Below are 26,587 nucleotides of genomic sequence, written 5' to 3'. Positions count from 1 at the left end.
CCTGAGTGCTGCTCAAAGACCACCTACTTACACCACTGTACTAGCGTTCTCAGGACATTTTCCTCTCCTAATAGTTTAAGGAATGTATTTATCAGTGAGCCCTTAGCTCCCTAAAGGGAACCACAAGAAACACCTCATCTCCTCTTCTGTTTGTGTGTTTATGTTTCCCACCTCCGCTGACCTGCATGGAAACAGCTCTAATGACCTGATTTTCAGTAATAGCATAACCACAAATAGGGAAAAATGGAAAGCATGATATTGTATACAAATGGGATTTAGAGAGACCAGCAGATTGCAGTTCAAGTGAACCGTGCTGGTACGGAAGAATGGCATTGACAGCCATGAAGGCATGACAAACCCTCAACAAAAGGCATTTGGCTGTGCAGTTTGTGAATTAGACCCAATAATTAGCCAAGTGCTGGTACCTTGGGCTTGATGGTTCAGTGGCAATCTGAAGATAAATAACATGAGGCTACTTAAATTAAAGCCACAGCCATCATGGATGTTTTCTTTCCTTATGCACACAGGCTGATCCTAATCAGACTCCTGTGCAGATTCCTCACAGGCATCACTCTATTTTGCTCAAAAAGGTGACACTAAGGCATGCATGTTATTTGTGGCAGAAGACAGAAGTAGATTTTATAACATTATAGATTATACTGAATGCATTTCTGTGTAATTCTGATGTATTTCTGGAATTGTGTCACATGCACAAGCATCTGACACAAAAAAGCTGCACGAGATCTTATTATCTTGAACTTACAAATGCAACAAAATGCCCCCATGATGCAATGTTTCTGGCCAGGTTCTGAAGTTCAGACTAACAATAACATCTCCTCCAAACACATGGGTAGAGACACAAGGCCACCATTGCTCCTGGGATAAACCCACACTGGAAGATAATGACAACGACTATATAAAGCAAGAAAAATAAAATAAAATCACAAGAAAAAAGTTGAATAAACAAGCAAAATGGAGCAAGAATCGAACCACAAAACAATCTATTCTATGCTAAAAAGACAAACTAGAACAATACAATCACACTTGTATGACTGTTTGACACTTTTTCTGTGAAATATATTAAAGTTACTAATGTGTTCTTCTGTGTTTAAGGCTACAGGTCTGTGCATTATAGACTGAAAAAAAAGCTGAGAAAATTCCTGCCAGCATGTACGATGACTGGACTAGATAAGGTTTATCAGTTGCAGCGAGATCAGTGTGGGACCACCGGGCATGGTTGCCATGACGTGTCAAGACAGAGAGCCCGCATGCAGAGACGGAAACGGAAGAAGCAGGATTTAAAGGGCATGCAGTGATGCTGGGTTGTCTCCTGTTCAATCCAGAAAAACACTGAAGCATATCAGCTTAAAAACTGAAATCTCTCTCTTGCAAATGTAATTTCACTGTAAAAGAAAACATTCTCTGCATCTGTGCCAAAACAACATTCATCAGCTTATCCACTAATTGGGATTCAATTGTAATTTAAATGCACTTTTATTTTTACAATGCGAGATAAAAAATACAGTAGCACAGTGTTAGATGAAGTGTTTAGATAATAAAGTAGCAATTCTACAACAAAAGAAGTACTCAAACGTTTGGCACTCAAACATGTTCCTAAGTAAAAATATCAGCATTATCAATATCACACTTAAAATATCACAAGGCAGCTAATTTTAACTACTTTTTGATAGTTTAACCTTTAATTAAACCTTTAATTATGTTTAATTTAAAAACAGTTGTGTTGTCTCCCTCAAATGTAGTGGAATAGAAATTTTCAAATGAAAAGCACAAGTGCCTCATAAAGTATAATGCGCAAGTAAATGTACTAGAGCTCTGCACTACTAGAGTACAAATGATACTTTATGGTTATTGTATTTCATAGTAAAAAATAATAACAGTGGTTGGTTTTGATAAAGTCATTTACTGTCATGTACATCATTGAGTTACAAAACAACAACAACAACAACCTGTGAGGAAAACAGTTCATGGTCCAAGAAAAACACACACAAAATGATGCACCAACAACTATATCTTTAATTTAAATACATATTTACAGGTAGTCGGACAAGTCTGTCTCAGTGTATTTGTAGTGTGTATGCTGGCACTCAGTAGGCCTGCAGTTCATCAAACTGTTCCAGGAGAGCATCTTTTTCCAATTCTAACATGGAGATTTGACGATTTTTGTCACTCACCTCCTATCACAGAGGAAAAATGGCACAATGGCCCTGTCACATACATATCAACGAACTAATCAGTAAAGATTGTTGGTAAAATATAAAAAATATAATCGAACTGGGAGAGTGTGTAGAAACTTACAATCATCTAGCAAGTGTAGAAACACCTACATTGTATTTGGATTATCTGTTAACAGCTCTTGTTCTTACAGTTTACATCACAGGTTAGAGTTCACGTCAACATCCCCGTTCCTCTTCACCATATTAGATATGTTCTATGAATTCTTACCTGAGCCAGTACTGTGTTTTGCCACCGGAGGTCGTTGTCTGCCACTGTTTCAGGCAAAGACGGGTTGCTGCTGCTCATGACATTGGGCTCACTCATCACACAGCCCAGTGACCCGTTTACACGCTGGATACGAGACCTGAGGAGGCAGGACCGAGCCTGGATAAAAACAAGAGACATACAAGAGACATAGTCATTGGTTTTTGTTTTTGTTTTTGTTTTTTTCATAAAATGCATTAGGACAGTTCTACCAGAAATGATTTAAATCCCTTCAAGTTTTGCACATTTTATTGCCTTACTAATATATTTTAAAATGAAAACCTTAAGAAATCAGGACATAAAGCTTACAGCCAAATGCTGTAGTGACTTCAGGACAAGTGAGAAGCTGGTGGAGAATATTTGGACTGATAATTACTACCACAGGAACTTCTACACAGGATTAAAATATGGGTGGGATTTTTTTGTGAATTAGAGTTTTCAGTTTTTGACTTTTAATCTTTTAATTTGACTTTTGTGTGTAGATTAATGGGAGAACAACATTTTTTGCCATTTCAAAATCCATTTATAATGCAGTAAAATCAATTAACCCCTAAATCCAACAATGCACCGACCTCTACCACACTTTCCTGGCAGGAGCCAAACCCACTTTTGATCTTCATGTTGTTCTGCTGGGCCCTGTTCTCCTGCAGCTGCTGCACGTACCACATACGAGCCTTCTCTAGAATCTCCAGGCCCGACCATAGAGCATCTTTCTCCTTCTCTAGATCCTTCAGTCGCTTAATCTGAAACAACAATCTGAAGTGAGAAAAACTTTTGCAATTTCTTTTCAAAATATTGGCACGTAGATCTGAATGAACACATCATTCCCTGTGTTACCTGTTGTTTGCTGTCATTCACCACTGTCTACTAATAATAAAGATGAACCGTGAGACAAAATTACTTGAATAAAAGTAACATAATAAAAGTAACTACGTGTGTATGCGTGTGTTTTTAATGGCACTGGGGAACAGACTAATAAGCCTGACCACCACTGGTCTGCAGCCTCATGTAAAGAAGCATGATTGGCACAGTGCAGCAGAGGCCCCAAGCCATTGTCTATCAGCAGATCCAATCTACAGAACAGCAGGAGACCATTAGTTCTTTTGTCTACACTCTGACTTTCAATAGGCTCAAACAGAGATAACAGTGTTACAGCCTGCAGGGAGTCACAAGACATGTTGGTTATGATCCAACTGTGGTATCATGAGGTCAAGACATCACAGTCAATTTGTCAACAATGAGGTGAATTAGGAGAACACTAGAAACGTATGCCTTTATACAGTATGCATTATGCATTGTAGCTGCATTTGATTAATTTAATACTAGAAATACATCCAATTTTCTGTCTTTACTGTGTTGACATTACTACTGTGGGTTTCTCACATTACAATCTGAAATATGCTGCTGTTTGACTTGATTACTTGGTGGAAATATTACTGGTTGTATTGAGCCTCTAACAGGAAGCTGTGAGGCAGAGACTTGACATGTGGGAATGTGTCACTGGGATGACTGCTGCCATGCCTCCAAAACAACACAGACATGGAGCCAAGATGGAAAACCTGACTAAAAACAGCATAAATACATAGAAATATTATTTTAGTAAAATGCACAATATAAACTTTCCATTGACATAAATAATTAAAACTGTTCACAATTTGAGATTCAGGTTAAAATCACCCTAAAGTATCACAAAATGTCACATATAATCTCTCCTTCTGCACTAAAAGTAGAGTAAAAAATTTTTTTTAACTTTTTTAACTTTAAATTTAATTACTTGTGCTGTACTTGTGTTAACTCTTGTGCTTCAAACTTAAAAATCTCTTGTTACAAAGACATAATAATACTGTTACTGTTTCTTCAGAGCAGCTACTTGGGTATGTTGACATAGTATTGTCAGCATAAAGGGAGTTTACATGTATTACGGTGTTCAAATTGAAAACTTTGTAAATATTGGCAGTATTAAAAAGACACTGGGACTAATTAAAAATATTCTTACAGTGAGATTCCTTGTACATACACATATGTGAGCAATTAAAATGCGTAGGATATATAAAAACAGTCAAAATAGCTTTGAATTCTTTCATTTGCTTTTACAAAATGGCTTGTCACCATATGGAAAAAAAAATGACAACAGGTTTTGTCTGCAAACTACAATCATTTTGCCTCCTGTTAAAAAAAAACTGTGTAATTAATGGGAAACATGACACACGGCAGCTGATAGGATGGATAAGAGAAACACACTCATATTCACACACAACAAGATCATGTAACTGATTACAATCAAAGCCATGTACTTGTGCACACTTGTGCACACACCACCTCCCTACACATTGTGCTCACCCGTAGGTAGAAACGAAGTGCGTCCAGGCTGTAGAGGTTGGTCCTCAGTGGGATGATAACCACAGTGTAGGAGCCAGAGCAGGAAGAACGACAGGCCATGGGGATAAGATCAGTCACCGGCAGCTACTACAGCTCCATACAGTAACTGGAAAACAATTTACAGTCCTGAATAATACCACAGAGAGAGAATGAGTGAGTAGGCAAGAGTGGAAAAAAAAACAGAAAGCAGCAAGATGCTCAGGCTCTGACAGCATGGTGGCCCTGGGGCGAGGTAATGAAAAATTCCACATGTCACTGCCATGACTGGTTAATCGACATACAGTCGCACAGAAAAAACGAGAGGGAGAGGTGTGGTGGAGAGAGGCTGAAACTGTCAGGACAGGATCAAATGAAAGAGAAAAGAAAACAGCGAGTGAGAAATGGCAACAGCAGGAAACGTGCGAGTGGAGCTGCGGATGGGAGATATAGGTGTGATCAAACTGTTGTGTGTGTCTGATTGCACATTGTATACGAGCGTCACAGCTCAAATGACAGGTTTTCTCTGGTTCATGTCATTGTATTTTTGAAGTGGAAACATGGCACTCCTCTGCTGAATGAAAAGAGAGTACATGTGATTACTTTGCCTCCAGTTTCAGGTGAGCTCTCAAGTTCCAACAGGTCCTGGAATGTGACATAACCTGGGGACATGAGATCAGGCAGTCTGTGCAGAAACAGAGGTGGATGCCAGAGGACTTTATAGCAACTGAGAGTGCTGGTTAAGACAAATGATAAATGGGCCGAAGAAGCTATTGCATGTTTGTAAAAGTAGAGTAACATGGATACAGGGTGGAGCACTCGTGAATTTCAGCCACAGTGCATCAACGTTACCATTACTGCCATCAGAGCACAGCTGCTTCGCTGGCAAGTGACAATACAAAAAATCAGTGATGCATGTTTTTTTTAAAATTTTTTTTATTACTGCCTCAGGTCAAAGTGGCTGTTAGACCCAGTGGATGAATGGATATCCCCAATAAAAGGGAGGTTTGGAATGATTTTTTTCAATATGACAATGTACGACACACTCTACCACTAATATAGACCTATTGTCATAGCATAAAGATATAAAGATTCAAAAGTAAAGCCACAGATGCAGAAAAATGAGTGATCAAGTGAACACTTAAATAATCCATAAGTGTCATGTACGTTTCTGTCATTTAAATGCTGTAAAGCTGCAGTCTTGAGTGTTCACCAGCAGAGTGAGCTCTAAGCACATTCCACCTGCTGGAGATGGAGATCATATTCAGAGCTGACATTTTGTGGCTCCTGTGTTTTTTTTCCTCTCAGAGGCGAAGCTGTAACTTTTATCAAACACTAGATGGCACTACGTAATGAAGATCCACAGCACAAGTGTGTCCACTGCGTGTGTATACTTATATAAACATGCTCTTGACCTGTATTGTTTTCAAACTGGAATTTATGTAAACATAAGAAGCTCATTGATCAATGGACAGATTAAGAAGCTTTACGTATTTCTCTAGTATTTTCATGTCAGTGAGCTTGTAAGTCAAGAGTTGGGGTCAATCAGCCTCAAGGCTTTAAGACAGCACTCAGTTCAAAACATAGGATTAAGCTGCCACAGAGGAGTGTGTGTGTGTGTGTGTGTGTTTCAACCCTGAGGTTATGGTTGTAAGGCAACACATGACTCCGAGTTATATCATGAGACACGTGATTCTTACCAGAAATCACACTCATGACATAATATATACTATCAAGTGATGTGTTTTTTTACCGTGATTATTTTGCTGACTCTAGCCACTTTTCTGAAAGTAAATAAAGAGGTGAAGAGAGGAGTTGAGACGTGAACAAAGGGGGAATCTACATATACTTCTCTAAAGTTTATGTGTATATTAATTTATCTCTCTTTACAAGTGCATGCACACTTAAAAGTAAAGTATTGATGTCTTACTGTTGACACAAAGATGCAACACGCAGTCTGATGAAGACTTTCCGCTGTGGAAGAAGTTAACCACATTGTGAGAGTTCACGCTGTAAATACGTTCATACAAGGTAAATATCACAAATGTATTCACATAGCTGTTACAGTGTATTTAAGATGAAATATTAAACACACACACACACACACACACACACACACACACACACACACACACACACACACACACATTGCAGTAACCTATTTTCCCTCTGTACTGACTCTTTTTAGTCACTACTACTACTTTGCGGCTGAGAGTGGGCCCCTAGTCGCTTCCTGTCTCACTCCTTTATACTCATACACTATGTTTTTCACACACACACACACACACAGACACACACGCACATATATTTGCTCTCTGCCTGTCACTACTACTTTCGGAGCATACTTTTAAAACCACATAAAGCGAAAACGACACTTGGACGCACACGTTGGAGCAGTTGGAATGATGTGCACGAACACGGGCGCATACATTTCTTTTTCTTTTTCAGCATTCAGGGGTGTGAAACAGAACTGAAGAGGCTCTGTCTTGCAGAATCGAGACATTATTTCAAGGCCAAAGAAGCCGGGCACTCCCTTCGCCTCTCCAGCCCACGCTGGAGCACTGGCCACTCAAGGCTCACTGTTCCAGATCAGAGCTCCCAGGAATCTTATTCACATACTGTATGTGACCCACCACATGCATACACTTCAGTCAGGAATGAACGAAATGCATGTGTTGCTTAACTCTCATTATAGATTGACACTCACCTACCTAGATTTAACTCACTGAAATCACAGGGGGTAAAAAAAAATACCAAATGCTACAAGGGACAAAGACGAATCCTGCAAAGACAATATTTCAAAGAGCATGTTGTTATAAAAGGACAAGTAGTGCTTTTAATGTACAGGTAAATGCACAAGGCCTGCACAGTCACATAAATACTCTGAGAACCCAAACTGCATGTGACACTGACACCTCCGGCCCCTGAGGAGTCCCCAAAACAAATAGTGAGTCAGGGTCTTAAACCCGTTCCCCCTGACATGCAAGCTCTCCTGGTGAACCCCTGACAATATCCAGCTGCCAGCAAACCGCCACGCTCTCTCTGCACCCCGACTTTCTGCAGGCCCTCCCCAAAGTCAAGCACACAAACAGGCGCTCTCACTCCCTCACACACACACACACACACACATATGAAATTAGAGCATGGTTCACTCCCCCACATCCCCACCTGTGGCCTCCACAGCTGGATGAATACTCCCATGGAAACTCCTCCTGTTTGCGTATAATACGTGTGTGTGTGTGTGTGTGTGTGTGTGTGTGTGTGCGCGTACCTTTTATTCCTCTGTGTATTCTCTATAACCTGCCACCCCCTTTCACAAAGTACACAGTTCCAAATTTGGTTCACATCCCACACATCAAGTGGACGGGGAGATAAGACAGAGTAGAAAGTTGCTGTGTGTATTACAGCCTGGATAATAAGTCACTCCTCGTTCAGTTTTGGTGAAATTGCAGGACAAAAGTTGTCCAGATGTCTGGTTTAAAACTCAGCTGCTACTCAGATTCAGAGAATGAACACAGTTGTGCATAGCATGTTTTGAGTTTTGAGCTATTATCACTATCTACTGCATGAATGTGTGCATGCATACACATTGGTACATGTGTGTCAGTGCAGTATATTTGGATAAGCTGCTCGAAGGTGATATGTTGTCTGTCCAGCTTGTAGACATAAATCACAAGATGTGAGGCTGTTCATCTCCCAAACTCCCAGTAAGCAGGCAGCTCTGAAAGCGTGCCTGAATTATGTTACACACAGTTTGCTTTTACTTGGTTGCTATCTTCTTGTAATTCTCTGCCACTTTACTATTTCCCACAACGCATTTCTACATTCTACATGTCTCCTCTACTACTTGCTTGCAATTTATTGTGGTGTGTCAAGAAATTATGTTTGACGTAAACAATCTACTGTCTGTGGTGAGCCTCTTCTCAGTATTTGCTTCCGCAAGTGAAGTGCAGAAGGATGTGGAAACCCCCACAGTGCACCTGTGAAACAACAACTTCCTCTGCTCTGTTTTTTTGGCCTGTTCTCTCTATCACAGCTTCCTCTTCACCAGGCAGACTTCCTGTTCAGGCAGACTGCCATGTGGCACATTCTTTTGGTGTTTTGGTCTAAATGCCACGTTCAGCAGTAAACTCTCAGTTTCACCGTTTGGGTGCCGTCTGTGACCTCTGACCTACGGCTTTCTGAAACCTCCTTCTAATCCGGTGTGAAACTGAGCATTTTAATCTCAAAACAACATAGTGGTGCAGCAAAAGCTGTAGTATCACTAATGAAATTGGGTGGTTACTGTTTTATTGCCAAAGAGAAAAACACTATAGATGTTGTACTGTCACATCACATCGTACAGGAACAGTATGTGACTTCTACTTAATACAATTTTATTAGAAATATGCCACATTCCACTCATAGCACTATTTGTTTTATGCATCTGTCTGTTTTTTTTGGCCCCAACATAAAAAAAACATCTTAATTCATCATTTTTTTAACACTTTAAACAACATTTTTTAACTTCTAACACCTAACTTTTGTGCCAACCAGCTGATGGATCCAGCTAAAAGTGACCATCTTCTTCGTCTTGCTTGCAATTTATTGTGGTGCTTGATGTAAACAGTGTAATAACTGTGGTGGGCCTTCTCCTCGATTATCAAGAAACCAAATTGTATTTCAAAGCATATTTCCCAAAATGTCAGTGAATGGAAACACAATCTAGAGCTTGAAACTTCCTGGTGACACTTAACGCTACTCTGCAATAAGTTAATGCTCTGTGTTGTGGTTATTGCAGGAGTATAGAAATTTGATTATTCAGATAATTATTATCTTATCTTTCTGAGCAGCATCACATCATTTTTTCAAGCTACTTTTCTTTTATTCTCTCCCTGATCAGATAAATTTGATAAACAGATCAGATTATAGACTTGGTTATCCACCAAACACCATTACGCTGCACAGCATTTCCAACCGACATTCAAATACTAGTACAAAACACTGCCTGCACTTCCAGGATATGTGCACCGTGAGAATAGGTTCTCTGTCGTGGCCTTTGTTTGCTTAACACCACAATGAACCAACAACATTTGAATGGGTGAATAGTGAATGGTTTCTTTTTGTAAGCACCAGCCTCACCATGACTGTTCCCCAGCACATCGTCTTTTTCCAAACGTAGTCTGTTTTACAAGCATGCTAATGTATTCAAATAACATTGGTCGTGGCGGAGAAGACAATGAGCTTAATGACTGCATAACCAACTGTGATATAGAGCACAGAGGGTGGGGTGGGGGGAGGCACACCAAAACACACACGCAGCACTGTGAACAAGAAGAAGATTGGGAATTTAATTCAGAACAATAAGCTAACTGTAAACACAGGTCACAGAGCTGATAAAACAGTGGGGGATCATGCTGCTGAGGCCTCATTGTCTGCTGGTAAACCTTTAAATAAAACAGTGTGTAAAGACCACTTGATACACAGATTAGTAGGGTATTAAGGGCACAACCCTAATGGACTATTATGTCTCACGATGGGAACAACCTAAAATAAGTCAGCAGTAAAAAAAAGAAAGAAAAGAATTCAGAAAAGATGATGTAAGTGGAGAAACAGCAACTATCAGCATCAACATTGTTATATTAAATTTAAATTTAATTTAATTTGCACTTTAAAACCGAAGACTGATGTTTCCAATGTACAGTCAGTGCTGTTTTGTTTAAAGCCATTAAAATTAATCAGTAACTCCGACTATGTTTCCCTAAAGCAAGTTGTTTGTGCCTAATGATAACAAAACCATAACCATGTTACGATGTGTAACATCTTCTACAAGGCACAGAGAAGTGATGTGTATTCCTAGAGGGCCTGGACAAACAACATGCTTGTTACCATAAAAATAAAATATGACTTAAAATGAGATAAACCAGAGGTAGGTCCAACTCCCTTCCATCTAATAATTTACATATTAATGTTAAGAAATCAATATAAAGGGGTCTACGTTTGTTTGCTTTGAGCCTTGTGCTGAACTGCCTTGAACTTTTACAAAGCCCCCCCCCCTCCTTCATGTGAAAATAGCGTTTTCCAACCAAATGACATTCCATAGTGGTGATGTAATTAATTCGAGGCTGTGACTGTCACACACTGCAGTTACAGACAATGACCGCTCCACACTCGCTGCTAGCTGCTTCAACGTTACTAAAGCAGTGCACCTCACAAACCTCTGCAGAAACGCAGCCTGCATCTGTGGTGTTAGAGCAAAGAAAGAGCATGGAAAAATATAAGCGTGCACGTGTGTGTGTGTGTGTGTGTGTGTAAAACCTGGAATGACCTTTCAGAGTGAGCTGGACAGTAAAACTGTTACATGTGTAATAAAAGAATAAAACCTGTAACAGAGAGATAACAGGAACGCAGAACCCAAAGTGAATCATGATAAGGAAAGAGAGAAGTGCCATTATAGTGGTGGGAATGGGAATGGCATGCAAAGGTGATGTCATTATAGAAGACTATTGTTCAGTTCTTCAAAAATGTAATATTAAAGATAAACATAGATAAACACAACAGCAGAGTAAATACATAGAGAATTTGATGGGAAAGACTGTAACGCACCAAAGTTAGGAGTGAATTTTAACACTGATTAAATGATCAATGACCTGCTTTCTATATTTTAATAAGAGTAATTTTACCTTGTTAACATTTTGCACTGTAGCTCACAAATATCATACTTATTAGTGTCAATATATTAGGATAGAAGACATTTGAAAAGTTGGAACTGGGGCAAGTTTGTCTGACTAATTACTATAAGTTGTTGTTGTTGTTGCTGATCAGTTTGTTTTTTAATCAAACTATATTGTTGGTTTTACATATTGCTTTTATTTCTAGACTTTCTTTCAGAGTTTAAAAGTTATATTCACATGGTTCATTAAATTAGGAAAGGTTAATTTTAAATGCGCCATTATGTGGCTATAATATGTTGTTAAATCAAAAAGTTCAAACTATTAACTTTGCATCTAGTTTTATTTGAGTGAGTTATCATTAAAAAAGCCAATTGAGAGGTCAAAAAGTTTTTCTACAGAGAGGAACAGCACTGCTTCCTTGTTATTTCCCAGTAACTACACGCACACTAATGCTGCACAGGGCGTTTCGGTGCTTTTTCCATTTATACTGAATATATATTTCTATCCAAGTATCCAAACGGGGGATGTGGTGAATCCGCAGGAGAAGTCAGACGGAGTCGCCCTGTCCCACTCACGTTGCAGCTCAACGTGACTTGGGAGGGATTCGAGCACGGTGCCAAAACAAAACGTGATGCAAGCCCGACACGAGAATGTGTGTCACATTTGAGGAAGAAGGGGAAATGGCCGCCAGTGCCAAGATATTTGACCTACTATTCGCTGAGAAGGAGAAGTGGCGCACAGAGGCTGACAACTAGAGCTTTAGAGTTTGGAAATCGACAGTTTAGCCACAGCATATCAGAGTAAAACGATTTAATACAAATGTGAACACTCTTAGAAACATACAAATAAACTTTTATATGCAACTTTTAACTTTTTAATCCTCTTTGGTGCATTTGGAGTGTTTTGTGCGCACCTATGCGTCTGCGCTTGTGTTGCGTTTAATTGTCGTACGACTTCTTGATACTGTTGTTTACCTTCTGGCCGCGCTCCAACAAAGACTTGTTTTGATGGAAACCACGTGACTGGTTCTAGTAGGACGTCCCCCCCACCGGCGCCGTCCTCCTCCTCCTCCTCCCTCTCTCGTGTCTTCTGAGTCCATAACAAACAAGTCGCAGATAAGTGGACAGGAGCAACCCTCCCGTGAGTAGGTTTTACTAAAACTTCTCAACGTGACACTTGGTTTTTCCACGGATCTGTGAAGAGCGCATTTCAGTGCCCTCACTGGATGAACCCGTGCGTAATCTGTGGACGAGCCGTCAAACTCCTTTTTACTTTTTAATACGTTGAGATCGATGCTGATGGTAAGAGAACATGTTCGTTTTACTTGCCTGTGTTTGTCTGTAGTATGTTTAAATTCTGAATCAAGCGATTTCTATTAGATGTTTGTTTAACATGCATGTGACATTTGTAGATTTGCATCTCTCTGCCATATGGAAAACAAATGTACGAGCCAAAGTCAGCGTTAATGTTAATAATCTCTTGTTATTGTTGTTGGTAATGTTTAAAAAATAAATATATATTATGATGCTAGAGCGTGTGTGTGTGTGTTAGGAGTGTTGGTGCCATGACAGGATGCTGGCTGTTTGTGTGTCACATCTCATTGACCCACATTCGCAACGGAGCCCACTGCGTCACGTCAAGTTTTTTTTTTCCTCTTTCTTTCTTCTTCTGCAGACTTTACTCACTTTATTTTTTTTTTACAAAGCTCTTTTCACTTTCTGATGCCGTTTTTTGTGTTTTTATGCACGGTGTTTGTGTTCCGGTCCCTAACACAGTTGGTGCGCTTTTTATCTGTAACGAGCGCTTTTGGAAACATTTCGTTTGTGTGGATGTGTGGACACAGACCACAGTGGAAACATGATCTGAATACCGCGCCCACTTAATTTTCGACGCAAACAACTTTCACTCGGAGGCTAGAGTCGTCCTATGGGTGAAAGAAAGCAATAGTACTTAAACAAATATTACCATCATGTTGATAATGTCCAATTACGCACGACAAGAAACAGTGGAAACTAAAGTTGTGCTAGTTAAATATATAAATAAATATGACTAAACAAAGTACCCACTTAGGAAAATGTGTAAATTCGTCGCCTGGTGATGTTTTTAACTGTTTGTAGGAACAGATCTTAAAATGACTAAAGAATGCTATTTGACTCAGGAAAGGGCTCTTCCTAACTATATATTCTATATGTGTCAACAATTGCGCAACGCCGCGAGCTCCCCCCCCCCAGGCCCCTCTGAGGTGTTTTTTTTTTTTTTCTAGCTTGTCTCTCATTTCTGTCTTCAAGCTGATCTTGGGTTGATATGGTGGCATGTTGACCTTTTTTCTAAAAGTCACAAACAAGTTTGCAGTTAAAGCAAACCAATTGACCTGATTAAGCAAAAGCAATGTAGGCTACCTCTCTTCTGAATTCTCTGGATAAATTGTGTCCTGAATGTGACTGTGCACAGTGTAGGACTGATGTTTCTGCACGTGCAGGAGCTTTAAGGTGGCCCTTATAACAGTTAAGATGCACACTGGCTAAATTTCACTGTATCATATTACCACAAAGCAATTGCAATTGCAGAGGCCTTGAGGGTCTGGGGCCAGCGTTGGGGTTAGGTTTTCAAGAGAGACCTTATACAGTACAGTACTACATCAGAAAGCAGAACCATACCTATCTATAGCAGTTACTACCTATCCTAGAAAACATATACAGTATCTTCTGCTTTTACTGCCTACAAGCGGCTGATAAAGCTCTGAGCAGTTAGATACAGACAGACAGAGTGATTACTACGCACATATGAAATATTATCACACACTGTATTGAGATAAAGAAGGTTGTGGCCGGGTGAAGCCAAAGACTCGTAGTAGAAAATGAATTAGCAGTGCAGAAATAATCTCAATTCAACACTGCTGCTCTAATGAAATGCGGCAGCTAGAGGTTGATGGAGACATTCCTCACAAGTGGCCTACAGTCTCTGTGTGACCTGCTGACCTTAGCTGTCGATCTATGGCCGTCAGACACCGCAGCAGGTGGAGAATCAGGTTCACTCTGACCTGGCAGAGTAGTGAAGTGTGCTGTGTAGATTTATTTGGTGTTGGCTCAGTTACCTGGTGCTGCAGTAATTACTCAGCAGGTTAGGGCACACATGTATTTGATCACATAAAACATAAAGGTGCCCAAGAGTGCAGATGGTGTTTGGTGGGGTGGGGTGGGGGTCGAGCCTTTAAAAACTTGTGTGTGAGTCTAATCTATGCCAGTAAAACCCTGGATCACACTTCATTGAAACTCTGCAGGCCCTAACAGAGCCAGCACTCAACCTTTGACCTTCCTCTAACACTTGGTGTGTGTGTGTGTGTATGTTCTCTGACAGGGACATGGCAATGGCCACTCCATCAACATCAACAGCAGGATCAGCTATGGAATCAAACTCTGAGCTCTCATGCCTGGGGGGGATTAAGGCGTTGAATTTAAAGGTGGGGCCGGCGCGGAGGAATCTCTTCGGGCCTGTGGACCATCAGCAGCTGCAGCAGGACTTTGAACGGTTGTTCTGCATGAGCGTGGAGGTGGCCAACAAACGCTGGAACTTTGATTTCCAGACTGACAAGCCAGGAGGGGAGTCCAACATCGAGTGGGAGGAGCTCAGGTGCCAGGATGTGCCGGCATTTTACCGCAGCTGCACGATGAGGCCAGCGGTGCGACCTGGAGCGACGAAGGGCAAGAGGCGGACTTCGTCTACATCGAGCGAGGACTCCCCTGCGTCCAGCAGCTCGTCTGGATCTGGAGATGAATACCTGGAGGTGACCACCAGGGGGTATTACAGGCTGCAACGGCCAGAAAAACGTAGACAGTCCTCCATCACAGGTCAGTCTGACAGCAGATGCTTGGTTTATCGTGGTGAATTTAAGCTGATACAAGACAAATGTTGTTAAGACCTGAAATCGTTTTTTCTATTCTTTACATTGTCCTTTTCCCCCCTCCAGATTTCTTCAAGGTGAAGAAGAGGAAGCTTCTGCATTACAAACCATCCTCCCGACAGTAGTAAAGCACAACAAGACCCAGTAGAGGATCACTGTTTGGTCCACACATCACCTCACATAGATATGACTCATATCGTATGTACATATGTAGCAATTTGTACCAGACTGTCCACATCATGCAGCAACTCACACCACATAATGTTAATTTTCAGCACAAGGAAGCTAGCATGGTCCTAGTTAATCAAGCTCAGACTGTAGAAACGTTTTTTGTGGACAATTATAAATATTATATATATTCTATATACTGTTTTCTCAGCTTTTGACTATACTGTGAATTTATTATTGAATGCACTCTTACAGTTAAAAAAACGAATACAGGCTCTAGCACTAAGAGGTAAACGGAGGCCTTTGATAGTATTTGACCCTTTCTTTCCCCTCCCTCTCGCTAAAAATCTTAAAAGCTTTTGATTAGATGAGTTTCTATTCTGGCCTTGATCCACATATACCCTGTAGTTCGCACCATGGCTCGAACAGCGCACATCAAGCCTGGGCTCAAAGTTTGGCAGCGTCATTGGAATTAGCACCAGGTTAAATGTGAAGCTATGAGATAATGGGGCGGTACCTGTAAAATAGTAACTTAAATTCGGAGTAATAATAATAATGTTTAACATGCAACTATTTATTTATTATTTACAATGTGAGATTATTTGTCTAAATTCAATTACATTGACTAAAAGGAAAAGCATTGTGTAAAACAAGACTTTAGAAGTCAATTTGGCGCCGTTGCCACTTTAAAATACTGACCATATAAAGTATCACAACATAGCAAAAAATGTTCAAACTTCAAACTATATTCCTTTTTTTGCTTTGTACTATTTGCATAATGGGGTTGTAAAAATACGCTTGGGTCAGAACATACTGTATCTAATTCAGTTGTATGCTCTCATCAGCTTTATGCTTTTAATAATGTAGCATTTTCTACTCTTCGTCTTCATGTCACAGCCACATCGTAGGTGTCATATATGCCTCTTTTCTACATCAACAAAATGTAGCTGCAGCTCCGATGAATCAAAACCTTCTATTTATGTTTTTTTTTTTTATATGAAGAGACGAGCTGCACCATCATTTCTGTCGCTGTGCAGTTCTAAAAGTGTCTGCCTTGTGTGTGTGTGTGTGTGTGTGTGTGTGTGCATACACACACACACACACACACACGGATGTGTGTATGAATATGTTGACTTGGTGTTTATATGCTGTAAAAGGTGGCAGCTGAGGCAGTTGAAACCAAAGAGAAATTGCCATTTAATTTGAGAAACATCGATTATAGTCAGTCACTGTTTGAGTGATCACTGGGGGGTCACAGAAGGTCTCATACACGCTAGGATCTTCAAATATTTAGTTAAAAAAAAATTTACAGGCAAGTTAATTTTATGTGACCCACCAACAATTTTGGTGGCTCAAACAGAATGTGACTATTTTTCCTATTCTGGTTTATATTTGGATATAAAAGCCATAATCTGGATTATCAATCCACTCTTACTACCTCATCGAGCGATTTAGTAACACAAATAAGTTATTACAAAAAGAAAACAAAACAAAAAAATTAGTCAAGCTCAGGTTGTTTGCGGCTGTACGTGTGAAAGAGAGACAGAAGCGGGACGGGGGTTTATTCTGTTGTGGTAAAAGCTGTTATGTCTCAGCGCTGCGTGTAGAGTTTCACATCAGGTAAAAGAGTCAGTGTGTCAGAGCGGGGCCCAGCTTTGCTCAGAGGAAACTCCGGTCCTCCGGGGAGGGCTGGGAGTAGGGGGGGGGGGGGTGGGGGGCAACCGGCTTTTGTTGTCTCTCACTCTCTCACTGCCCCACTTTGCTTTGACAGCTTTCCCAGAAATAGACAGAGCAGAGGGAAAAGTGGTGGGGAGGGGGGGGGGGCAAACACGAGGAAAAAGGAGAGCCGTTAATAGGGAACCTTCACGACAAAAATATGGATCAAAGAACTGTGGGCAGACAAGTGGCCTGCAATTCAGACACATTTATCTGCCCTCTTGAAAGTCTCTCTTTCATGAACTACCCGCCTCAGTCTCTGCGAAATATTGGCACGAAAGCGGTCCATTTATAATTTACGTTGACATGATGTTCGATTTCACACATTTATAAATAGCAAACGTGGCTATTTAAACCGGTTTAAATTAATCAGGGTGTCGCGTTTATGTCAATTGTCTTGTGTATGAGAGCGTGTGTGAGACTGCTTTGTGTGCACCTATCTTCTCAGCGTGTTTAAGATGAAACTTTAAAAATCTATATTAACTTATTCTGAGTTTATATCAGTTGTCTCGTAGGGAAATACTTATAAATTCCCAGTTTTTTTTTTTTTTTATAGAACTAATTTTCTGAAACTATATCTTTGCACTACTTAAAACATTATTGGCAAGATAACTATTTTTGTATGGTGATCTTAAAAACACATAAATCCTCATTGAAAAGCTGATGCACAGATTAGCTCTTGATCTAGACTTGTCAAATATTTTGCAGCATTTAATTGGTTTATAAAGATTTTTTTCACGCGCTTGTTTATTGAAGTTGAAGCCAGGAATAAAAATATAATAAAACCACAGGTCAAACTAAAATGATGTCAAGACTAATCTGTAATTTTGCTTTCGTAATTCACCTGTCACAGCTACACCACAGTGTGTTTTTTTTTACTTTAGATATGCATGAATGTTTGATAATCTTTGTAAACCGTTTGTATTAATTTGTTTATAATTGAATACTGGTTTATGTAGCCATGCAACATGTAAGAAGTGTATGAGATCAGAATCATATCATTTAATAGTACTATTTGTGGGGGGGGGAAAGTTAAGAGATTCATGTCAATGTTAACTTGATATAGTGTGATCAAAATAATAAAATGTAAATGAATGATTTCAATGTAAACAACTTAACAATGACCTGAAGTTCCACTTTTTGTTGTTGTTGTTGTTGTTTTTGCATTAATAGCACCCACTGGTGGATGTGATGCAACACTGCACATTTTCACAAACCCTTTTCACACAAAAGCTTGTGATCACAATATAGTTTAAACATAGAAGTTAGAAGACAAAGCAAGTTTCCACCCGTATTATAAGATCCTATCTGAAATAGATATGATTTGCAAAATTTCATTTGCATTTATTTTAAACAAGGATTGCATTTACACGTGTTAAAATCTGGAACTTACATATAAATAAAAATGCAACAGTTAAAAAATAAAAAATAAACCACAGACACATTTCAGTTTACATTCGATTTCATTTGCACAGAGATACCAGAGGTGCAAGTAAATCTGCTTTTAAGCTCCATTGGCTCAGGAAACTGTCTTTTGATTGATGATGAGGATAAAACTAGAGGATGTTTCTACATGGAAAATATGTTGTAGGTGTATTTGCTACAATTGTAGTTTCTTTAACGGAAATTAAACAAACCAACTAAATTATCTAGTAGTGTTGAAAAATAGTGTTAAAATATCTACTAGCAAATACACCACTGAGCACTGTGTAGATATGAGTACATTTGATGTAAAACATTTCACCTTCACTGGAAGTTAAAACAATAACATCGACTGACGTGGGGATTTTCTGTGAATTAAGACACTAAAATTTAATTTCATTTCATAACATTCCACTGAACAGAAAGTGAAAAAGAAACAACTAGGAAATGACTTAATCAGTGACTAATATTTACACAGAATCGAGAGGACCAGTCCCCGTTATTCATATTCTGCTTTGAGAGCTCTGAGCTCGATGGCACAAAACTGTACAAGAGGAATCAAGTGGCTGTAAGATGTAAATAAAACAAACAAAACAAAACCTAGCTAATATCTAATAAGTGGTTTACTAGAATCTAATTATTGTAATAACCCCAGAGTGCAATAGCTATGACCTCATCCAAAAAGATCAAAAATATCTGACGTCTCTAAAAAACACTGATAATACACAGTATTTCTATGTTACTTATATTATTCACATTCTATAAGGTCTGATTCCCCAAAGGGCCTAAAAGCTAAGTTAAGAGATCTAAATTCATTCAACTTCGATCAAGTACGTCTACATTTAAAAAGTGAAATATTTACATCAATTTCAATTGTGATTATCTACAATAGCACATTCTGTGTTGGCAGCGAGTTCACAGACTGGACTCGCTCATAGCCATGTCCCTTTTGGAGCTTGTTTCAGGCACTTAACCTCTAACCCTTTCCACTGCAGAAAGTGCACATTACATTACACGTTAGGCTTTTGGTGAGTGGACAGGACCTCGGTGTTGTGCTCAGATTTGTTTTCTAGCTGCTCACATAGCCATTGTTGTGGGGGGGGGGGACTCCAGATCACCTTAACCATCCTGACTGTGAAAAGCAGCATCCACCAAATCTTTCCATATACTGAAACTCACCTAGGGAACTGTATCTGAGCGGCCCAGCTGTGTAGCTGCTGATACGAGTGGACATACGTTACAGTTGGCAGATGCTGAGGCTTTCAGAGCTGGCGTCGGCGCGCTTGTCTGTCTCTCCACATGGCGCGCAGTTCTTTGAACAGCAACGGAGCGATGAACAAAATGCTGCCCCCTGTCTGTAATAAAGTCATTTTCATCATTTACATCGGTGCTTCTTCTACAGTGCAAAAAGGTTTGTTGCGATTTTCAGGAAATTATCTTACCATGACAATGAAGAAGTAAAACACACACATCCAGCCCAGTTTACTCTCAATCAGGGACACCAGGTACTAGAAGGTGATGAAAATATAAATGCACAGGTTAAACTGAAAGCAATCTGTGGATTATGATCATAACTGCACATCTACGATCCAAACTAAACATCACTGCTTTACGTTTGACTTTTAGTTTTCTTATTGTTTCTGGGTTTAACTAGTGTATTTCTGTTACCTGTCCTGCAGCAGCTCCTATACTACCAGTCCCGTCCACTATACCAGTGACAGTAGCCAGAGCCTCCTGACTGCCCCTCAGAGCCTCTTGTCTCCCTAGGTCTGCAGATATGGCGGAGCTGATCATGTTGGATGGACCACCAATGAAGAAGCCGGTGGTAGCCAACAACACAGCGTTTATCAGCTGATCATTGGGTGAGCCTGAGAGCGCAGACAGACTCTTTTCATCACTTTGATTATTTACTCTCAGCTTCTTCAATGCCTGCATTTTGACCTACAAAAGTTGTTTATTAATGTGCAGGTACTCACGGCTGTATCCCACCAGGGATCCCATCGCTGCAGCTAGACTGAGTGCCAACACAGGGGCTCTCTTCCCCATGAAATCAGAGATTAGACCCTGAACTGTCCCCCCTGTCAAAACAAACAAAGAAACAAAAAAATTAATTCACTTTAACCAGGTGGGTAACAGCAGCAGTGGTAAACCCCACACTTACCGATGATCCCGCCGACATCGTACCACACGGACAGGCGGTCGGCCTCAGCCTCCTTCCAACCATAGTTGTTGCTCAGGTAGAAAGGAAGCCAGAAGAAGAAGGAGTAGTTGACCAGTTTCAGACATGCATAAGCCAGAGAATACTGCAGTACACAGAGATACAGAGTCAACATGGAGTCAAAGTCAAAATGCTAAATGCTCGGTGGAAATTGATTTGAGCTCCAGACTCACACAGAGCACTCCAGGCAGACAGAAAGCCTGGATAAAGCCGATAGCTTTGGGAGACTCAGCCAGAGGTTCATCTGGCTCCTGGACAGAGTGGTATTGTCTGCTGTATACCCCCACCTCCACCTCATCCTCCTCGTCGCTCATCAGTGGTCTGTGGCTGTCTGTGTCTGTCTCTACTGGGCTGAGTCCAGTATCTGACTCTAAACTCAAACCTAAAATACGCAAACACACACATGATCAAACCTTTAATTGAGTTAAGATTTTACGTAATACAAGAACACAACTGTTTCTAGTTTCCCAGTGTAAGTGTGACACAAGGTCAAACTGGCTTCTGTGGGAACAAGGTCAATTAAAAGTAAACAGAGATGGGTGGTCGTGCTAAAAAAGCAGCAAAGTGAACCACACGCAGAGGTGAAAAAGCATGTTCACATGTATCAGCATTTCATTTATTATGGATACGCCTGTTTTCTAGCATATTCCTAGACGTCCTTACCAACTTCTTTTGGGGAGGTAAGTAGTCCAAAGAACACCACTATCCCGCCAGCAAACTGCACCACAGAGGTCACCAGAAAGGCATACTGCACAGAGCAACACACAGTCCATCGTATTAGCATGTAGCTACTGAGAAGAATATCAACAGTAATAGCATCAATACAGTATGTGCGTGGCGTACCTCATATCCATACTTGAGAACACTAGAAGCCAGGAAGGCCCCGAGGATGTTGCCGACAGAGGCACAAGCGCTCCACAGGCCAAACACAAAGCCACGCCTGGATAAACAGAGTTAAATAGTTAAAAGTTCTTACTTTATAAAACTTTCGAGATTCTATTAGATGCTACTTCAATGCTCACTAACTTGCCGTTTTTACAACCCGCAAAATTATGTTTACATAATTGCCGCTGAGGAAAGCTGAGTCTGAATGGTGTCTGTGTTTTGGCAGCGGCGCCAGTGAATGGATGTCATTGTGCGAGTGTGAGCGCTTGTGTTTCCGCGTGTGGGTGTGTATCACAGAGCTCGAATTGACAGACGCTGCCTTGACTAAATATGTCTAGGCGGATTTTGTAAAAGAAGAGATGTCACCCACCCCGTCTTGCCGAACCAGTTGCCCATGACGGCCACCACGCAGGGCCAGACAGCTGACTGCAGGAGGCCATTCAGCACCCACAGGACACAGTACAGGTAGATGTTGTAGATGTGGAGCCATTCGGTTAAAGTGCCAAACACAAACTCCTGTAAATACATTTACACATAAAATTCTCATAATTAATACCAAAGTGAAGTATGATCATAACGGGACACTATTGTAGATGAGACATAATCCAACTTATGGTCCAAGTACTCACCACTGCAGCAGAGCCGCACAGGCCGAAACAGAGGACATAGCGCAGGTTCACTCTGTCCCCAATCACACCGCTCATATACAGACCCTATATTAATAGGAACAGTAAAAAAATAATTAATAACGCAGATGGCACTGGTCTAATCATGGTGGTTCTAATGGTGATCCAGTTACAAAGTAATACATCTGAGTATTATGGGATGCTGTGACTCATCTTGAATTTTAGTGTTGTCCATTTCACTGTCAGATCATTTTAAAAGTGGCAGGAGTCTGATTCAAATCCCAGCCCAAAATGACAAAATGTAAATACACGCCACAGAAAATCATGCTCCCTACTCACGACAGCATATGAGAAGAGGAAGATGGAGTCCAGAATCCCCAGGAACAGAGTGGCCTCCTTCTCATCTGCAAACAGACGATTGTTCTCCCAAGTCTGGGACAGTAACAGAAAAACACACTTTTTAGATCAAGTTTTGCTACAACTACTGTAAAGATGGCACGGTCCCCTGACTTGTATATGGGGAAGGCACATATTAAATATGACCATGTTCTGTTTGTGCTCAGTACCTCTCCAGGAGAGAAAGCAGGTGCGCTGTCATTCTGGACGGATGGTGTCCACTGGGCTGAGATACTCACTTTCACATTGCTGAAGGTCTTCCTGGAGGCATGCAGCAACACATAGCTGGAGACAGAGGGAAGAGTTTTACTCAGAAAGTAAAAGTAAAAAATGTACTTTACAGAAATCTATTTAGACGTGCTCATATAGAAACAAGCTCTACACTTCAGGAAGGACATGTAGCTGTTTAATGACATTCAGTGCTAATGGTTTAGAAAATGTCAACTGTTCACATAGTTATACCACAATGTACTATTAATAATTCTTATAAAGCTCTTGTCAGATTTCATATGCTACACAAAGTAATACAATGAATTACTGAAATGAATTGTTCTTTTGCACAAGGTTAAATTCTGAAAGAAAATCTATATCCAAAAACAGGATGTTGGATAAAATCCAACTTTTCTGCTGAACTGCAGGGTTTAGTACTGTGTACACTAGCTGCTACAAATGGCACTTTGCATTACACCTGATAAGGAGCGCCTTTGCAAGGTGACATCGGCAGCAGACGTGCGATATGACAGCTACTGTAATTAAAGATTAACTACGTTGCAGAGTTGGGCCTAAATGCCAACGATAAATATTTAATGTTTCCTGAGATTCTTTCAACTTAACGTTGAGGAACCAGCTAATAAAAGGATAATCTTTTACACTAACCCTTACATACTGTACACCTGTACCTGAAAGTCACACTCAGTCACCCTGACTGACTTTCCAGTTAATCTGCGGACATGTCTAGTCTCACGGGGTCACCTAGAAACTAACATTTACAGTGTCATACAGCAGTCACAGAGGAAAACCATTAAGGCAGGAAGGGTCTAATTTACCTAAAGAAGGTAAGGAGGAAGGCAACCAGATGATGATGGGTGTACTGTGACAAGTAGCCACAGCACGTGGGAGGCATCACAGGGGCAGCCAAAGGGAGGAAAAAAAGGAGGTGGAGGATGAGGAAGGAGGTGGTGCTGGTGGAGGTCTTCAGGGGGAACAGCGACTGGATTGGGACTGGGTTCCGCTACAGCACATCACTAGAGCAACAACAAAGAAGTCTGAAGAGAAGGATTTGGAAAACAATGCAACATTAACAACACAATATTAACAGCAGAAATATGTGTTTATGCCCTGGTTAATTAAGAAAATGGACAAAAAGAAAAAAACAAAAAACAAAGATGCAGTGATCACAAAACTAAACCCTCATTAGCTCATCTCAGGCACTGTTAACCCAAGTTAAACATATTACATACACATACAGCTGTGTTTCGTGCAACAGTCAAGGGACGATGTTTCTTTCAACTGATGCAGTGTGTAAGTTTGCCCAAGATTGTGCTGATTAGGCATTTTATACCCGTCACCTGATGGTCCTGTTCCTCAAACCAGTCCTGGCCCATTCCTGTGCCACCTTGCTGAATGTTCATTAAGACATACATGTGGTTTGAATGCTGAGGTGTGTTCTACCAGCTGCAGGTATCAATGGGCCCAGTGTTACTGCCTCTGAGCCATCCGTCCCCCACTAGCCTGTTCAGCTTTAAATGTTATTCACACAGGTCTCAGCTAAAAACTTGAGATGTGCTGACTCAACTTTTTCAACTCAGTTTCTTTGACAATTTCTCAAATTTTAAATCTGTATTTTCTCACTGGAGAGTTTTGGAATCATTAGTAATTAATAATGATAGTGGAGGTGTTTCAAGAAAGGCTAAAAACATAGACATTCTTAGATGCAACATTGAAAACACTATATAAGATAAACTCCTGTGAGACTTGACACTCGGTGAGGAGACACGTCCTCTCTTTTCTTTTCCTTATCTGAAAGCAGCTGATGGTCTTCTCACATGACTGGCACCACACCCAGAAAGTAGGAAACATCCAATATTTACCTTTTATTTACCTTCTGTTTACTAAAGCTCTTAAACAAATACTGAAGAATTAAAAGCATTTTTCCCATTTGGGCCAAGTTTGAAATGTATTGACACATATAGTCACAGTTATGAATGAATCATCTTAATTTAACAAGGCAGACAGCATTCGTATTGCTGTGCTGCACAAACCTGTAGTCAAGCAGAGGGCTACTTGTTGCTCAAACTCACTGAAACCAAGTAAGATTCATTATTTAGTGAGACCGCAATTTTGAATCCCCTGCAAATACTCACAGATACATTGACAGGTCAAACTATAATACTGAACAGTGTGTGTGCTACAGCACAATGAAGAAGAAAGGGAAAGCAGAATGTCCTGTTTACAGAATACCATCAATTTTTAAGAAGATAACACACAAAAACAGCCATGAATGGATTACCAAACGGGTCTACTGAGAACAGGCACAGGGGCCGGAGAGGTCAAGGGGCCCCCTGATCAGAGTCAGTGATCATGAAGTGAGAGTTAATACTCCTTGATTGACAAAGACATACCATAAAACGACATCAAGATCTACACAAAACAAGCACAAGGAGGTGAAAGAGATCTGTTTCTCCCTGTAAAACGCCCAGGGACTTGATCATAATCCGTTCATGATACGAGCCCTGAGCTTCAGCATGTGATTTTGACATGATTGTTATGTTTAAAGGAAAGATTTTGAGTGTACTTAAGCACGAACACCACAGGTGTATTTACTACCACCGTACCCACCAATTTACTCTGTCAAACCCTTAATTTCATTCAGTATTTAACGCTACTTGTTCCTGGTGAGTGAGCGTTTGCTGCCTCAGTTTCTGCCCATCTGAGCAGTGACACCGCAGCTTTCACCTACGTTGCCACTTCCGGGTCCTGCGATCAGACTACACCTTTTCACACACGCAGCTGATGTTATGGTTAAAAGGTGTTAAAAAAGAGGAAACAGGATTTACTGTCTTACCTTTCCGATCGGGTTATCGGCCACTAGCTCGCCCTCGTTGCAGCCACGGTCTCTGTTTACTGTTGATTCTCGTGTCGCGGACGTCACTGGCATCGGCAGGGCACAGCGGCGCTGTGCCGCCCCCAGCAGGACAGGAGTGGCACTACAGGCGCGGAGGCGCAGCAGGCGCTGACAGGAGAAAAGCAAAGAGACAGCTGTTCAGTTTCCACCTGTCACTGTGCCACTTGTGTTGTAGAGCCAAGCTGCGATTGGCTGCAGGCTGATTTCTACATAGTTTAGAACATGTACCGCCAAAAATGCTCTAACAATCCAGTTTTGTGCCCAACACTGTAACAGGGAGCCAACACTAAACTTTGTCAGTCAGCTTTTCACTTCTGGTAAGACCGTATCAAATATATGCATCATGTTTGTTATTTGTTCCTATGTTTGTTGCATATGTATTTAAGCTGTATGTACACTGCATGCAAATGATGTTGCCCAGACTGTTTAAAATTTTAATTGTGGTTAAACATACTAGTAATACAGTGCAGCCTCAGCAAATAATCTCCAAAAATTTGTAGTGTGTATTTATTAAATTGTTTAAGTATAAAAATGTGGACTTTTTCTTACATATTTAAGAAATATCTGCAATGAAGTAATAGGTGTAGCCTTAGGAGTATTAGCAATAAGCAAAATGCCTTTTTA

The 26,587-nt window shown here is 40.5% G+C and overlaps 3 protein-coding genes across 4 annotated transcripts; 1 reads left to right on the top strand and 2 right to left on the bottom strand.

Moving 5' to 3' along the window:
- Positions 1–1,901: 1,901 nt before the first annotated feature.
- sapcd1 (suppressor APC domain containing 1) lies at positions 1,902–5,399 on the bottom strand. Its single transcript, XM_026361361.1, has 4 exons — positions 4,840–5,399; positions 3,072–3,242; positions 2,464–2,619; positions 1,902–2,195 (listed from the first exon to the last, which is right to left on the bottom strand). Exons 1-4 carry the CDS (start codon positions 4,936–4,938, stop codon positions 2,106–2,108), a joined length of 516 nt encoding a protein of 171 aa, XP_026217146.1. The 5' UTR covers positions 4,939–5,399; the 3' UTR covers positions 1,902–2,105.
- A 7,184-nt stretch (positions 5,400–12,583) lies between these two features.
- On the top strand, positions 12,584–17,056 carry cdkn1d (cyclin-dependent kinase inhibitor 1D). Its single transcript, XM_026361663.1, has 3 exons — positions 12,584–12,808; positions 14,865–15,355; positions 15,475–17,056. The coding sequence occupies exons 2-3, from the start codon at positions 14,869–14,871 to the stop codon at positions 15,531–15,533; spliced, it is 546 nt and encodes a 181-aa protein (XP_026217448.1). The 5' UTR covers positions 12,584–12,808; positions 14,865–14,868; the 3' UTR covers positions 15,534–17,056.
- A 726-nt stretch (positions 17,057–17,782) lies between these two features.
- On the bottom strand, positions 17,783–26,010 carry slc37a3 (solute carrier family 37 member 3). Of its 2 annotated transcripts, none has more exons than XM_026361662.1 (14): positions 25,904–26,010; positions 23,886–24,083; positions 23,010–23,124; positions 22,783–22,875; positions 22,447–22,530; positions 22,188–22,333; positions 21,776–21,872; positions 21,596–21,680; positions 21,106–21,314; positions 20,876–21,017; positions 20,691–20,792; positions 20,383–20,582; positions 20,157–20,222; positions 17,783–20,069 (listed from the first exon to the last, which is right to left on the bottom strand). In XM_026361662.1, the coding sequence occupies exons 2-14, from the start codon at positions 23,960–23,962 to the stop codon at positions 19,977–19,979; spliced, it is 1,509 nt and encodes a 502-aa protein (XP_026217447.1). In that variant the 5' UTR covers positions 23,963–24,083; positions 25,904–26,010; the 3' UTR covers positions 17,783–19,976. The 2 variants fall into 2 exon arrangements, with proteins under 2 accessions (XP_026217447.1, XP_026217446.1); XM_026361661.1 differs by having other exon boundaries at positions 23,886–24,104; positions 25,904–26,001.
- Between the last annotated feature and the right edge of the window lie 577 nt (positions 26,011–26,587).

This window comes from Anabas testudineus, chromosome 23, assembly GCF_900324465.2.
Source record: "Anabas testudineus chromosome 23, fAnaTes1.2, whole genome shotgun sequence".
NCBI lineage: Eukaryota > Metazoa > Chordata > Actinopteri > Anabantiformes > Anabantidae > Anabas > Anabas testudineus.
Note: the sequence above shows the minus strand (reverse complement) of the source record. Positions and strands in the feature narration are given on the sequence as shown.

Bases quoted from the DNA above. Each gene is read 5' to 3' on its own strand.
- sapcd1 (XM_026361361.1), bottom strand. From the start codon at position 4,938: ATGGCCTGTCGTTCTTCCTGCTCTGGCTCCTACACTGTGGTTATCATC. The intron at 3,243-4,839 runs GTGAGCACAATG...TTGTTGTTTCAG, and splicing joins CACTTCGTTTCTACCTACGG to ATTAAGCGACTGAAGGATCT. The intron at 2,196-2,463 runs GTAAGAATTCAT...CCTCTGTGATAG, and splicing joins AAAACACAGTACTGGCTCAG to GAGGTGAGTGACAAAAATCG.
- cdkn1d (XM_026361663.1), top strand. From the start codon at position 14,869: ATGGCAATGGCCACTCCATCAACATCAACAGCAGGATCAGCTATGGAA. The intron at 15,356-15,474 runs GTCAGTCTGACA...TCCCCCCTCCAG, and splicing joins TAGACAGTCCTCCATCACAG to ATTTCTTCAAGGTGAAGAAG.
- slc37a3 (XM_026361662.1), bottom strand. From the start codon at position 23,962: ATGCCTCCCACGTGCTGTGGCTACTTGTCACAGTACACCCATCATCAT. The intron at 22,876-23,009 runs GTACTGAGCACA...TTACTGTCCCAG, and splicing joins CTGCTTTCTCTCCTGGAGAG to ACTTGGGAGAACAATCGTCT. The intron at 20,070-20,156 runs GTAAGATAATTT...ACTTTATTACAG, and splicing joins TTTACTTCTTCATTGTCATG to ACAGGGGGCAGCATTTTGTT.